This window comes from Ambystoma mexicanum, chromosome 11, assembly GCF_040938575.1.
Source record: "Ambystoma mexicanum isolate Mex_15411 chromosome 11, UKY_AmexF1_1, whole genome shotgun sequence".
NCBI lineage: Eukaryota > Metazoa > Chordata > Amphibia > Caudata > Ambystomatidae > Ambystoma > Ambystoma mexicanum.
The window spans coordinates 166,332,402-166,346,081 of NC_090934.1; the positions used below are offsets into that span (position 1 = coordinate 166,332,402).

Sequence of the window (13,680 nt, forward strand, 5' to 3'; positions counted from 1 at the left end):
TTGGCACATTGCTGAGAATTCTCCATAACAGTAAGAGTTTATTTGAATACTTGTCACTGTGAATCTCTGTGTAACTCCCCTACAGCTCACATTGATGACCCCTCTTGAGATGAGCCTGGCTGCTCAACACGCTACCAAAATTATGTAGTACAAGCTTATACCAAAGGTTGGGTTTCATATACCTGTAGTCTTGAGTTGTTGTAGTGCACCCAAAGGGTGCTGCATACAAAATTTGCGTAACAAACAATGTTGAGAAATCAGGGACTGGTAAAAAGAAAGTTTTATATATTCACGATTGGTTCGAGACTCATGAGGCGATATATAACTACAAACACAGAGACGAATTCTGGTCTGGGGCAAGGAAGCTGAATGTGCTACCCTGTTGCATCCAAATTTTTCCAAACTGGTTTCTCAGAGGGTAATACATGCGTTTCTGATTTAACATTCTGCCAACCCGACAGGTCTGAAGTAAAAGGAAAGACTATCCCACTGAGTCGAGCTGTAGACCATGTGAAGAAGGTAATGTGGAAGAATCCCTTAGACGTTTGATGCTGATGTGTCCAGAGCTATAAGTTGAGAGAGACTCCGTGTTGGGAAAAGTAGTGACAAATATGGAACTAGATCTGCTGAATACTGGTGGAAGATTTTAATTGAAGGAGAGAACACACATTACCCTTGCCTTAACAAGGTGTTAGGCAGAAACCTGTGCAGTTCCCTTAGGGACCACTGCAAAAGATTTAAGACTACAGGTGTTGGCAGTAAACCCACTTGGTAGCAGTCTGCACCACCCAGATTTACCTGATAGCTGTGGCTGAGCAGTCAGACTTCCCTCAAGAAGAGTTAGGCAGTATGCAAAGTATACACAATAGGCACTCGGGTACAATAATACAAGCAAACACTGACCAGAGCTTTGGTATCAAAGTATATAATTATTTATTTAAAAACACACGGTTTGAAACACTCCAGCACTCTTATTGTAAAATATTCTAAACACAGTTACTATTGTAATATATACACCCCTTTTTCCTTATCAGATAAGTCACTGTAAAACACCACTTATTTTCATACAGAGGTGAGCGCTTAACTAGATGGCACTCCAATAAGTTTGTGCGAAAGGGAGGGAAAAAGACAGAATATGGAAAGGTACACGACTCTAAGATTCAGGAACACTGTTAGCAAGGCAGAAGAGCAAAAGTCACTGGTGAGCCAAAGTCCAAAGGCTGGGCCCACTCTTAGAGAGAGCAGAGCACAAATGTGCCCAAGATCACACAGTTACACTAGGCTTTGAAAGTCTTGCAGAGGGTTCAAAAAGAGTTTAGAGAGGCTTAGAAAAGTTTAGCCAGAGTGTCCCAGGCTAACCCAGGTTTGAAATTCGGGGGCTAAATCTACCCCGTACAGTCGGTAGCAAGGGAAGCCAGGCGGGACACGGTACCTTAAGTGGGAAGGATCCTCCAGCGGTGGCAGTTGTTCCTGGTAGTGGGTGCAAGTTGCGTCGTCGTTCAGGGGAAGAGAAGATCTCGACTTGGAGGAAAGATGAAGGTCGTTGCACTACCAGAGAAGAAACCAGCAGTGGTGTTTTCCGGTTAAAGGTGGTACCTTTGTTTCGCGGTCGTGGTAAAACGTGGTATCCCGGTTGCCAGGGTGCTTGGCACAGGCAAGGCGGCCACGAAGTACGTCGGGAAGGCGAAAAGACGGTGAAACTGGTTATCCCCACCAGTCAAAGGAAGAAGACTCTCCGGTGGGAGATCTCCTCTGTCGTTGGGAAAAAGTGGTGAGAACGGTCCAGCAGGGCTCCACCGGTGGTGGTGTCGTGGCAGGTCGGCTCAGCTTCTCCCTCGTCGGATTCTTAGGTCCTGTGGCGACTTCTGAAGTTCCAGTCCCCAAAGCCTTGCTTTTATGCAGCAAACCCCCATTCACTCAGCCTAGCTGTCACTCAATCATGCTGCTCACCACTTGGGCCAATCAGGACGGAGTGCGACTTGAGTTGCCTAGGCAACTCAGTCCAGGGTGCCTAAATCCCCCTCCACCCCTCCTAAGTACCCCAGACAAAGTGGCACCACTTTGGAGGGCTTCTGTGGAGAAGCCCGCCAAAAAGTGGAACAAAGGGCTCGACTTGGGTTGGAGTCACAGAAGAGAACACAAACGCCATTTTAGAACCGAGTTTTGGCAAAAAATACCAACCGGAAAATTAATATTCATTAAATAAACCGGCGGTGTTCGAGGCTACCGTAAATAATTAAATAAAGATAGTAGCCTAAAACAATGGGAAATCCCATAGGAAAATATTCGCAGTTGAATATAAAAAGTAGTATCCACTGCCACCAGCCAAAACTCGATCAGGGGGGACGGAGACGTGCCCCCTCGACTAACAGACCCTGGGGCAATCCAATTGCCCCATCCAGTACGTCCACAATATGATGGTTTGTACTGGTTCTGTTCAGAATTTAAGACTAGTAAAGTCAATGGTGACTTGACATGCCCTGGGAGACAGTAGTCAGTCCCAGGGTATGGAGTCTATACTGGGGGGGGTCACTATGACACCCCTGTGTCACTGCACTGAGGGTGCTGTGTAACACGCATCACAAAAACACATGAAGCCCTATGGAGTAAAAGACCCCATAGCCCATTAAACACATCTAGATTCAAAGAAACATACTCAAATCCATGCCCAAGAGTGAGGGTAAAAGAGTCTTACTCTTGGCAGGAGAAAAAAAATAAACCCCAAAAATCCAGCAAAGCTGTTGGGGGACTCACTATGTTAGGAAATTCAGCCTAAACACAGAATTCTCCCTAACACAAGGTTTCTGCTGTTATTTGAAAAACTGGATAAAGCATCGGCTGCCAACACAGGAACTACTATATAGACTCCAGGGAATGTTTATGAACGAAGTGTAAACCTAGATTTTATTGTGGGTCTCTCCTGGGTAAACTCCTTAGTAAACTATAAGGAAAGGAAGATTTTAAGTAAATGAACCGTAACTTCATTTGGTTGCAATTTGCTTTTTAGGTCTGTACTGCTTTTGTAGGATGGATTGTAAATTGTTTGATTGGCTAAAGGTTTTCTAATTGGCAAACTGTTTTAAGCCAAATAAAAAAAAAAAAGTGAGTAACTTTTAAGCACTTATTTTCTTTTCTAGGCAAAAGGCCCAATCCCTAAAACTTTATTCATGGAGCATGAGTGTTCTCAGTGGCAGAAGTGGAGTCACTAGGGACTACTGACAAACACACAGTGTCAGAATAGGTTCTTAAGTAGCAAAAGTCAGAGTTCCCCAGGAAGACTGGCCAAACAGGTGAGTTGTTTACTTTGAGTTAGAAGAGGGTCCAGGCGCTTCACAGAAGACACCCTAGCAGTGGGATTGGGTGTACTGGATGAGGGGCCTCCCCATTACATAAAACACCCCACAGCTACATAGAAATCCTAAGAGACTTAAGGTAAGTACAACCCAAGCCAACACAGTACCTCAGCATTGAAGATTTTGCAGAAGCAGGACTTCAGGATCTGCAGCCAAATACCCGGTTAGTGGATTCGTTGTCGTGGTGACTGAAAACAAGAACTCGGAAGGAACTTTGCCGCAGGGATCAATGAAGAAGGCTCTAAGCAAGGTTTTCCTTGTGGCTTAATGCCGGTCTGTGGATTTGGCACCTTTTCAGTGAGCATAGAAGAGGACAGAAAATCACGGTTGAATTCTCGTTGTTATAATGGTCCAGCACTCTGTTTAGTGGACTTTTCGTATTTAACTGGAACTACAGCACAACTTCTGCATTCTCTCCCAGCATTTTACAAGAAGCGGTGGTCTGGTTGTCCAATCAGGACAGCCGCCCCCCACTGGGATTTGTCCTCATTCAGGCAAGGAAAAAGACACAGGGCTGTGGAGTTTTGGACTCCTGTCTCGCTTACTGCCTTCACAGACAGACTGGAGTCAGGGCAGGGATTCAGGCGAAGGAACAAGAAAGGACAAGAAACACTAAAATGGCGAAAAGAGAAGACTGGGGCCATTTTGGTAAAATGATCACCCTTGGGTGCCTTTACTGCAGCTGTGAACACAGCCTGTGGTAAAAGTGCACCAAATTAGTAAAAGGTATCAATACCATCCGCCATTAAAGGTAAGCTTGTCCCTGTAACAGAATTGTTAGTTTTAGTGTGATAGGGGATACATTATATCTGCCCATCACCAAATAAAAATGTAAAAGGGTTTCAAAGATGCTTTCTACCCTCGAACTGTAGTTCTCTCAAGGATAGCCAGGGAAAGTTAAAAGGGGGAGCCAGGGAAAGTTAAAAGGGGAGCCCCTAAGGAAACCCAGCAACAACAGGCACTTATTGCCAAAGCATTGTCAGAGGATAACGTTTAAAAGACACTGTGGAGAGTCTAAACATTGACATCCATAACAAGAATAAAGTTCTGAGAGTGTGGAAAAACATTCCCACTCAGAGGTATAAGGAAAAATAATTCACCAGTAAAGCAAAAAAGTTCTGGGGTTGACGCAGGTCAGGAAGATGCATCATTACTATGAAAATCTTACCCAACAGTAAGCGGGGGCAAGGAAAGAAAATGAAAGGGACCCTGCAACGCCAGTTTGCACCCATAATTTGGAGATTGAACTGACGTGCTGGGAGAAGCCGGACCCAGGCAGCCCAAGGCAGGTACGTTGGGGTCATTTTAAGGTGTATAGGGGTGATGGGTAGAGGTGCTAATGGCATCCGAAATGGTTGATTTTCGAAAATTTCAGCTGTATGTAATTCTGCAGTGGTAAAATCTGCAGCGAAATGATCATGTACAACTGAAAACTGTTTCAAAGGAAACAATCCTAGCAGTGATCGTTTCCATAAGCACTGCTATTAGCACTGCTATTCATCCCAAATGGTTTCATAGACTTACAAACAATAATTTCACTAACCTTGTATTAAGTCACCATGTGACACACTCTTATGTCCTTCTCGCTAGCCTCTCCCACTCCCCAATAGCCTTTTTGTGCCACTAGAAGCAATGGGGATTCTCAAAGCTCTTGCTGTCACGTAATATTAAATCATTGGTTGTCTCTAGAAAATAAATCTGCACTTTACTTTCTAAATGTGCTCAAACAAATGGTCATACGCCCTACCTTGATGATGATCTCTTGAGATGAAATCTTTTTTTTTCTTTTTTTGCAAAAGGTTTCTATTTTGTAACTTTCTTGTACATTCTTGAGTAGCTTTATCATTGATACGACACTGTCGGTGCAGTGTGTTGAATTCTATGACTACAAATTTCTCCTTTCTAGTAATGCTAGCCTGATATGTAAACTTACGTCCACGTTTTACATTTTTCAGTGACATTATCAAAATTATGAAACGTGAACCTTCACCTGACCTTAAACAAGAAGTGTCCCCAGAGCAAAGTGTAAAAAAAGAGAAGGAGAAGAAACCTCGGCCCAGATCTCGGTCACGTTCTCGATCTCGGTCCAGGTCACGGTCACATTCGCCTCATCATTCCAGATCTCGAAGGCACCATCGCTCAAGATCGAGGTGAGTTCATTTGTAGCAAAAAAATTCTGAAATGACTTCTCCATTAGAATCAATGGCTTTAAAAAACTTTTTTTCTGCTATGATTTGTCTCAGATTAATGCACATCAAGTGAGGACTAAGTGAGACTTGTCTTCAGATGTATTTTAAGAAACAATTCTGGGCGGGGCAGTTAGGGGTGGCGTTCCTGAGAGGCCACCCTATTATAGTGAACATGCAGAAGACACGGTCTACCAAATGGTCAAGGTAGACTAGCAGAGCGACAAAGCTTTCTCTGGAGGGTGTGATTTGGTTTAGGTTTGCCAAGCTCCGATTGTATCAGAGGATTCTGCATATGGGCACAGATGTTAATACCAGTGTGAAATGCAACATGCTTAAAAGGGGCGGGGGACTAAAGGTCACCTGAATGTTGGTGTTAAGATGCATTTCTATAATCAGCCCCGGGGGAGTTAGTATTTTAGGTTGTCACCCTATTTATGGTAAACTGTGAAGTTAACGGTTCACAAGGTATAATTTCTCCCCATCGGGAAGCCCTTTTCCATGAGGCTAGCGAGGTGTGTTCATTACCCAATAGCGCCCCTCTGTGTGGATTAATGCTGGAGGACCTCATGTGGGTGGACCCCCACCCCCGCTCTGCGGATAAGTATGATCACCTTGCCACTACCCAACATTCCTTGGTCCTTCCTAATGTCCAGAGCCACTACATTGAGAACAAGGCTATCTATTTTTGCAACATAGGGCCTAAGAGCACAAGTACTAGGATGAGAAAGAAGACGGACGTGAAGATCATGAACTGTGATAACACTGGTTCAAGGTGTCCCCAAGGAGGCATAAAGATTGACAAAACTCTGTAACATAATCAGTTCAATGTCCTGTCTGTGACGAGACTTTAGATAGCCCACTTTGCATTAACAGGGTTGCACCCTTTAGGTTTAGCCTGAACTACCTAAAGGTTTGGTAGCTGTGGCTGAGCAGCCAGTCTTTGGCTAGGAGGGGGTGAGGATGGCTGTAATGAGGCACACACAACTCTGGGCATACACTTACAAACTGGGAGTTAAATGAAAAGTAGTTTGTTTATATAATTCCATATACCCAAAGGCTTATAGCATTCAAGTAAGGCAAGTACTATCACACAATAATATAATGGGAGAACAGTTGTAATATTCAGAGTTGGATACTTCAGAATAGCATTAATGGTTAAAAGAAAATCCCATAATCTAACCTCCTGAAACATATGCAAACATATGGTGGTAGGCGGAATTCTCAAAAATGTGCGAATTCCCTTCTACCTTGGAGACCCCCAGCTCTTTTGCTGGTCTTTAGGACTTTTAATTTCTAACCTGGAGAGAGCGAGACCTTTTTCCCACTCATGTATTTTTCTGTGAAACTCCATAGGCATCATCTTTACATTGTGACACACTGCACCTTCAATGCAGTGACGCAGGGAAGTCTTAGATTTCGCAAAGGTTTAAATACGTTCTCTTGGTAAAACTAGTGTTTCCAAGAGCTTTAAAGTGAAATTGACTTTGTACATTTTATAACTTTCTAGACCCAGCAAACACTATCTTGCAATAGTGTGCTGTATGGGTTACTTTTTACTACCATTGTGTGTTTTTACCGCAGGCTGCAATCACAGCTGCAGTAAGGCACCCATGGGTGCCCATTTTGTCAAAATGGCCCATGTCTTTATTTTTCGTCATTTCTTGTTGGAAAAGGTCCTTCTAGAGTTTTTCTCTGCGCGCCAAACCAGGTTTGGTCTCCGAATTCATTCGCCTTTGGCGGGCTTCAGGAGTGAACCCCGCCTCTGGCTCCAGTGTGTCTGAGGTAGGCAGGAAGTGAGGGAGGTGCCTGAAACTCCCCGTGCTTAGTCTCCTAGGAGACCCAAATGCACTTGGTGGTAATTGGCTGGCTGACTATCCGGCAAAAACAGCCACCCTGCTGTGAGTGACAGCCTGGAATGAATGGGAGAGAACTAAATAAAAGGCAAGTCTCTTGGCTTGAAAGACAAGATGACCACTGGAACGAAAGAACCGAAGACCACCTGGAAGAGGATGGCTGCTGCAACTCCTGGACCATTGGTTTGCCCGGTGAAGCCCTGCTGTAGGTCTGAATCGCCAAGTTAATTTCGACAGAGAAGCCCTGCAAGGACAACTTCTCCCTTTTGAGTTAGTGGGACCAATCAACTCGACAGTTAGCCACCTGGATACCTATCTCAGAGCTGGGTGCATCTTCCTCAGAGTGTTGCAGGAAACCGTATAACCTGGGAGAGGGACACCAGCTTGTGTGCGTTACTTACACCCACCGGAATCGAAGTTTGCCAGTTGTGAGCTTTTTGACTTGTCACCACGACTGAGGCACAGGAATATCGTGATCTGCAGGAACTGCCAGGAACAGACGTCATCAGTGGCATCTTTTTCTTCATTGTAAGGTACTGTGAAATCAGACAGAGTACTTCCCTCTCGCGGCGAAAGTGCTTGAAACATTTGCAACTCGCAGGCCTAATTAGCTTGTGACCCAACATGATTCTTCTTTTTACAAACTACTTCTGAGAACTTGTGCAGAGACTTTTCTGTTGAACTACCAGAACCGCTTTATCCTATCCAAGACTTTAGCCCATTAACTTTGGCCTAGCCTATTGAATTGACTCTTCTGGTGAACTCAAAATATCTACACTGTTTAAGAATAATTGTAACCTTTCATGTTCTAACTTCTTAACTTTGGGGAGTGAGGCACTCATGGCAATCGTGGTCTGTTGCCTTGTGTCGTGCGGCGATCTAGACCTCGAACGCCCAGAGGTCACAGATTCTGTGGACCGCTCTCTTCGTGCCTCCTTTTTCCGGTGACTCGAAACGTGTCGAGTCCCGGGTAGGTTTAGTGTGCTTAGGTACCCCTCTGGGAATCGGGCAGCTCGAGGCCATAGAGGCGGTGGGTTCCTTAAGTGACGGCAGCAACGCTGACGTTTCGGACGGCGAGGGTACAGGGGCATCGAAAGACACCCAAGCGCAAGTCCCCGGCCTCGGAGGATTGTCTGGCGGGGCAGTTATGGGGACTACACCCGGCGACACTAGCGGTACCCACACTACTGCACCTAAGCACACTAAATCCAGCAGGGACTCGACGCACGTGTCAAGTCACCGGAAAAAGGAGGCACGAAGAGAGCGGTCCACAGAATCTGTGTCCTCTGGGCGTTCAAGGTCTAGATCGCTGTACGACACAAGGCAACCGACCACGATGGCCAAGAGTGCCTCACTCCCCAAAGTTACGGAGGTAGGCTCGTCAGGAAACAAATCCGACCTCTACGCCCAAGCAGCTCGTCTAAAGTCGACTCTGGTAGCCATTTCCACGTCTGACTCCGATTCTCGACGCACACACGCGAAGGCTACTTAAACTAGCCAGACCACCCCCGAATCTCGACGCCAGGCATCGAAAGATTCCGCAAAGGCCCATAAACCAAGAAAACATACCTCTACTCAGGGGGAGGGGGGAAAACAGCAGAAAAAATCAGACAAAACTTCTACACCCCAAGGCCAAAAGCATAAATCCTCAGATAAAGAACAATCTAAAACCCCTGACCCTGTTGCTAGGCCCAATATTGTCCCTCCCACTCCACAGGATATGGGAATAGAGGACGAGCCTCAGCAGGAGGTCCTCATTCCCAGTTCCAGAGAGTGGAGTTCTGAGGACATCGACAGGGTGATGCATAGAATGTCACTTATGGCTAATTTCTACGAAAAAAAAACCAGACTATTTTCTGAGTGATCATAATACCCCTGTCACCTCTACTCCTTCAGGATCCAAAGACCCTCAGCCTCCTAGTAAGAGACCTCAGAAGGAAACTCCAGTTCAAGGTCTGATTTCAGACCCACTCTCAGTGCAACCCTACCATCAGTATGCTGAAGATCCAGACATACAAGTACTGGACGACCAAACGGGGGTCGATTTATTACAGAGAGGACCAGGAAGAGGAGGATGAGGCAGAGGCTTACAGCCTAGACTCACCTATCCCCGAAGATCCACCTGTCAATGGCTCTCCTCTGGATAATCTGCCACTTTTGAATGAGGTCTTAGCGAGGGCAGCAGAGCACTTTCACATAGACACTCAAGGGGCTCAGGAAGAGAGGGACTTTGCAGAAGAGATCATGGGGGACAGGAAGTCTGTTGCGCAAGCCATCCCAATTCTCAAGTCATTCCAATGCAGAATTGACCCCTCTTCTCACCCTTAATCTCACCCGGGCAGTCCACCCCAGGATTGAAAAACTATTCAGGGCCGCCCCCTCCGACCCACTTTACATAAGAGGTCAGCTTAAGCCTGACTCTTTGGCAGTTACTACCACCAGAAAGAGAGCGGGGACTCCTTTAGCATCATCTGAAGCTCCACCAGACAAGGCAAGCAAGAAAATATATGGTCTAGTAAGGAAAATAGCTTCCACTTCCGCTTACAAAGCGAGAATTGCGAATTCCACCACTCTGCTGGCAAGTTATAATTGCCACCAATGGGAGCAAGTAGCTGCCCTCATTGCCTCCGCACCAGAACCACTAAAGGGCCAATTAGCCCAGATTGCATCGGAGGGTAGGTCAGTATCCAGATGCCTTCTGAAAGCAACTTTTGACGCAAAAGACAACGCAGGCCGGCTCATTGCAGAGAGCATTGTTTTAAAAAGAGACACTTGGCTGAGACAGTCATGGTTCAAACCCGAGACCCAGGCTACTCTTATCGACATGCCAGTGGAATCGAATGTCTTGTTTGGCAAAGCGGTTGAGGAGGCACTCAAAACTGCCAAGGCGGAATATGATAACCTAAAGTCCCTGGGACAATTGACTAACAAACCCACGAACCAAAGAGGGAATAATGATTTTCGTCGCTCATGTGGACAAAATTCCCAGAGGGGTTCCAGTTACTCACAGGGGCAAGGTACATCGTGGGGTGGCAACCAACAAGGTACCCAAAGTTAAAGTAGAGGTAACAAGAGGGGCTGCGGTAGAGGGAGAGGCAGCCCAGGCAGAGGCGGTACGCCTCCCAACAAACTGTGACGCTCCGCTCAGGGTCCCTTACCACTCATCCCCAGTAGGGCGGCGCATTTCCAACTTCACCCAAGCATGGAAGGGGATCACCTCGGACAGATGGGTGCTGTCCACAGTGTCCGCGGGATACTACATCGAACTGCTGGAGCGCCCCCGCAACCAACCTCCAAGACCAAAAATACACTCCCATGACCACCAAAAGATCCTCCTCGAGGAAATAGTCAATCTTCTCGCAAAAGACGCGATGGAACTCGTCCCGGGCAACCAGGTAAACAAGGGTATTTATTCAATTTACTTCCAAAAAAAGATTTGACAATGCCCCCAGTATTAGGCTTACGCCCTTCAAACAATTATGTCAAGCCCCAAAAGGTTCACATGACTACGCTAAATTCCCCTCCTAAAAAAGGGAGATTACATGGCATCATTGGACATGAAAGATGCCTATTTTCATATTTCCATGTTCCCAGCGCACAGAAGATTCTTGCGCTTCAAGGTGGACAGTCAGCACTACCAGTTCAAGGTGCTGCCCTTCGGTATAGCCTCGGCTCCAAGGGTATTCACCAAAGTACTGGCGGTGGCGGCGGCACACCTGCGCAGGGAGGCAATCCCAGTGTACCCTTACCTGGCTGACTGGCTCATCACGGGGGAGACCCCAGTTATTTGCACTTCCAACATCCAAAGAACGATCGACCACCTCTTCGAATTGGGTTTCTCAATCAACGAGAAAAAATCAAGCCTGGTGCCAAGCACCTCCAAACAGTTCCTAGGACCTGTCCTAAACACGCAAGAGGGGTTGGCCTTTCCATCAAAGTAAAGAATTCGGAATCTGCTAATGCAAATTCCTCAATATAAGCCGGTCGCCAGATAAGGGTGCGCAAAGCGATGCGTTTGCTAGGCATGATGGTGTCATGTATTTACCTGGTTCCCCACGAGCGCCTGCGCATGCGACTCATGCAGGAATGGTTGGCGAAACAGTGGTCTCAGGCAAGTGGTCAGTGGGACCTAGTTGTCGTTTTGCCAACATTGGTACAAAGTCTCTTCGCTGTTGGACAAGAGAAAATCTCTCAAAGGGGAAACCCTTTTACGATCCGGAGATGCAGGCTGTAGTCACTACAGACGCGTCCCTCTCAGGATGGGGAGCACACCTTCTTCACCACACGGCGCAGGGCCTCTGGTCTCGCACAGTGGCCAAGATTCACATCAACCTGCTAGAACTCCTGCCAGTCTTGAGAGCGATTTTGAGCATTCGAACCCCACCTATCGAACCTGTCGGTGCAGATCCTAACGGACAGCACAACAGCAATGTTTTACATAAACAAACGGGGTGGGAGCACTCGGTCACAAAATCTGTCCAAGCTTGCCCAAAAAATGTGGATATGGGCACTCAGACGGAACATTTACCTGTCATCTCAACATGTTCCAGGGGATCTCAATTCACTAGCAGATGCTTCGAGCAGAGACCAACTACTGTAGGAACACGAATGGTGTCTACACGAAGAAGTCATAGAAGACCTCTTCTCACAATGGGGTTTCCCCACTATAGACCTGTTCGCCACAAGCGACAACAGACAATGCCCAGACTTCGCGTCCAGGTTCCCTCAGCCAGGCTCAAAGGGGAACGCTCTATGGATGAACTGGTCAGGGATGTTTGCCACACTTTTCCACCAACTCCCCTGATGAGGAAGGTGGTCAACAAGATGCAGTCGATGACGCTCATCCTAGTTGCTCCCATGTGGCCGAGACAACCGTAGTTCCCGCACCTGCACAGACTGCAGTGTTTGAACCCATCAAACTCACGTGTTGGCCCAACCTACTGTCCCAGCACCAAGGTCAAACAGTGCATCCTCAACACAACTCAATGAACTTGTCAGCATGGCTCCTGAAGTCATAGTTTGGCCGTCTCAAACTACCACAGAGATGCATGGATATCCTTAAAGAATCAAGGAAACCCAACACAAGACACTGTTACTTTGATAAATGGAAAAGATGTGTTATTTGGTGCCATAATAAACACATCTACCCATTTGATTGCACTCCTTCCAATATTGTCACCTACATGCTCCACCTGCTGGACACAGGGTTGGTATTTAATTTACTCAAGGTACTCCTGGTGGCGCTGTCAGCCTACACCACCTCCCATAACAAGGTGTCTTGGTGGAAGGTACCAGTGGTTAAGGCTTTTATGGAAGGGGTAAAGAGACTCCACCCTCCTATTTCAAACCCTCCAACAGGATGGGACCTCACTGTGGTGCTTACTAAACTCATGGGGCCCCCCCTTTGAGCCCATGCTGAAAGCTGGTCTCAAACACCTGACTTAAAAGACTGCCTTCTTAGTAGCCATTACACCTCTATCAGTACAAGGCCGAAATCTGGAAAGCAAAAAAAGCACACTACAACTCCCGAATCCAAAACTGCAAAAACCCAAGCAAAGAACTCCACAAAATCATCTCCGAATTCACCCATCCGGCCTGCAACACGACCGTCCCAACTCCCTCACAATCACTATGCGACTCACTCTCCCTCCACTTCTTCACCACGGCTCTCGAAAGAACAAATACTCTAGCCACCAACCTATTTCTCTTACATCCCCAAAGCAATTCAACCCTAATACCGGCCACTCCACCAGATGCAACCATTACGCAACCAACGTTTGAATCCTTTAGTCCAATATCGCCTGAGCAATTTCACAAACTTCTATCTGCCCGCAAACCATCAGGCTCGCCTCTGGAACCTTGCCCAGCCGCAACCCTCAAAGAAATCTTCACTTCCACCTGCGCAGGTGAACACGCAAGATCCATCATAAACACCTCCCTTTCCTCTGGTATCTTTCCTGATGCATTCAAAACAGCTTATGTCAAACCTCTAGTTAAAAAAAACCCTTGCTCGACCCTCTCGAGCCCAAAAAATACCGCCCCATCTCAAACACCAGATTCCTTGCCAAACTCTTTGACCGAACTCCCAACTAAACGCATTTGTCGAAGCCACCAATCTCCTAGACCCCGCTCAATCAGGTTTCAGAGCCCGCCACGGAACTGAAACCACCCTAACCTCAATTTGGGATGACCTTAAAATGACTGCAGACTCCGCGGGATGCGCGGCACTAATCCTTCTTGACCTATCCGCTGCCTTCGACACAATCAACCACTCAATCCTCCTAG

General features: G+C 46.7%; 1 protein-coding gene across 14 annotated transcripts in view; it reads left to right on the forward strand.

Annotated features, from left to right (window-relative positions):
• Positions 1–13,680, forward strand: part of SRRM1 (serine and arginine repetitive matrix 1) — a 935,651-nt gene that overhangs the window by 367,180 nt on the left and 554,791 nt on the right. For all 14 annotated transcript variants that reach the window (XR_011279577.1, XM_069622717.1, XM_069622715.1 and 11 more), the window contains exon 7: positions 5,309–5,503. Coding sequence is in view for 13 of the 14 variants with exons in the window: in XM_069622717.1 (XP_069478818.1) it covers positions 5,309–5,503 (195 nt within the window). In the remaining variant the exon portion in view is untranslated. The remainder of the gene's footprint in view (positions 1–5,308; positions 5,504–13,680) is intronic.